This window comes from Octodon degus, unplaced genomic scaffold (genome assembly GCF_000260255.1).
Source record: "Octodon degus isolate 3935 unplaced genomic scaffold, OctDeg1.0 scaffold00105, whole genome shotgun sequence".
In the NCBI taxonomy this organism is placed as follows: Eukaryota; Metazoa; Chordata; class Mammalia; order Rodentia; family Octodontidae; genus Octodon; species Octodon degus.
Window position 1 is genome coordinate 9501345 of NW_004524681.1, and position 1377 is coordinate 9502721.

Consider the following 1377-nt stretch of genomic DNA (forward strand, 5'->3'; position numbering starts at 1 on the left):
TCTCTCTCTCTCTCTCTCTCTCTCTCTCTCTCTTTCTCTCTCTCTCATCCAAGATAGGGTCTCAAGCTGGTGTTGAACTCGCTATGGAGCCCAAGTTGGCCTCAAACTTGTAGTGATCCTCCTGCCTCAGCCTCCCAAGTGTTGGGATTATAGGCATGCACCACCACACCTAGCTAGGAAAAGAATTTTAAATCAAGGCACAAATGTTAATCATGACAGAAAAGATATGTAAGTGTAGCTGCATTAGCTGCCTCTTAATCAGATACCAAAATTATAGTGAACACATTAGTCACAAAGTGGGTTAAGATACCTACAGCACAAATAACAAGCAAATATCATGTGTATTTTAATTACCATTCAGGATCTATTTCCAGCAAGGAAATCATATGTTGGTTCTTTAAACTTCATGCTTGTTGTAACTTGCATCTAAATGTCCCCACAAAGCCTCAGGCATTCATAGATGAGGCTTTTCAGAACTGGCTATGTCTAAGATGTGTGAATGTGGATTAAGTATGTGAATTAAGGGTATGGATAGTGGAAGCCCCAACCTGGGTGTGGGTGGCACCAACTAGTAGGCTTGTAGCCTGAATGCAGTACAAAGGGACAAAAAAGGCAGGCTTGCTCTCTTGCTTGCTGTGTTCTGCCTGCCAAGGATCACCATGAACTGCTTCTCTTCTGTGATGTTCCTCAGCCATGCCACTCTGCTTTGGAGCTCACTGACTATGGACCAAACCTCTACAAACTGTGAGATGAAATAAACCTTTCCTCCTTTAACTTTGAGTGTTCTGGATATTTTGTCTGAGCTATCAGAAAAGAAATTAAGATAACACTCAATAGAAAGGCTTATGGAAGGAGCTGGATCCTGGCCTGGGGAGGAATGGCAGATGGTCCTGCAGAGTGAAGACTTAAATCCAAGATCGTGGCAAAGCATCTCAAGTTCACTGACAGGACTGTGGTGGTACAAGATGGAAACGTGGAAGGTGCATACAGGACACTAAACAGAATCCTCACGATGGATGGGCTCATTGAGGACATTAAGTGAAGAAAATAATGGCGTCAGGGAGATGGCTCAGTGGAATAAGCGCTTCTCTAGGAAGCGCAAGGGCCTGAGTTCAATCCCCAGTTCCACAAAAAAAAAAAAAAAAAGATACTGTGAGAAGCTTTGGCTCTGCTGCCAGTGGGAAAGCTACAAAACCTGTTGGCAAATCTACAACATAGAAATGGCTCAAAAGATCAACTTCTTGATGAGAGAAAATTATCAGGATCCATGGTTAGGAGGCCCATATCCAGTTTGTGTCTCCACCTCTTCTTCCTTAAAATTCATTTTGTTACCTTTCTCTGTAATAAACTCAGTCACATGTATGCAGAAAGAAAGAA

The 1377-nt window shown here is 42.6% G+C and overlaps 1 protein-coding gene across 1 annotated transcript in view; it reads left to right on the forward strand.

The window, feature by feature from the left end:
• Nucleotides 1-1377, forward strand: part of LOC101574688 (28S ribosomal protein S21, mitochondrial-like) — a 5286-nt gene that overhangs the window by 1815 nt on the left and 2094 nt on the right. Inside the window, exons 2-3 of the mRNA XM_023724068.1 lie at nucleotides 917-1038; nucleotides 1124-1289. Of these exons, the coding sequence (XP_023579836.1) occupies nucleotides 917-1038; nucleotides 1124-1289 (288 nt within the window). The remainder of the gene's footprint in view (nucleotides 1-916; nucleotides 1039-1123; nucleotides 1290-1377) is intronic.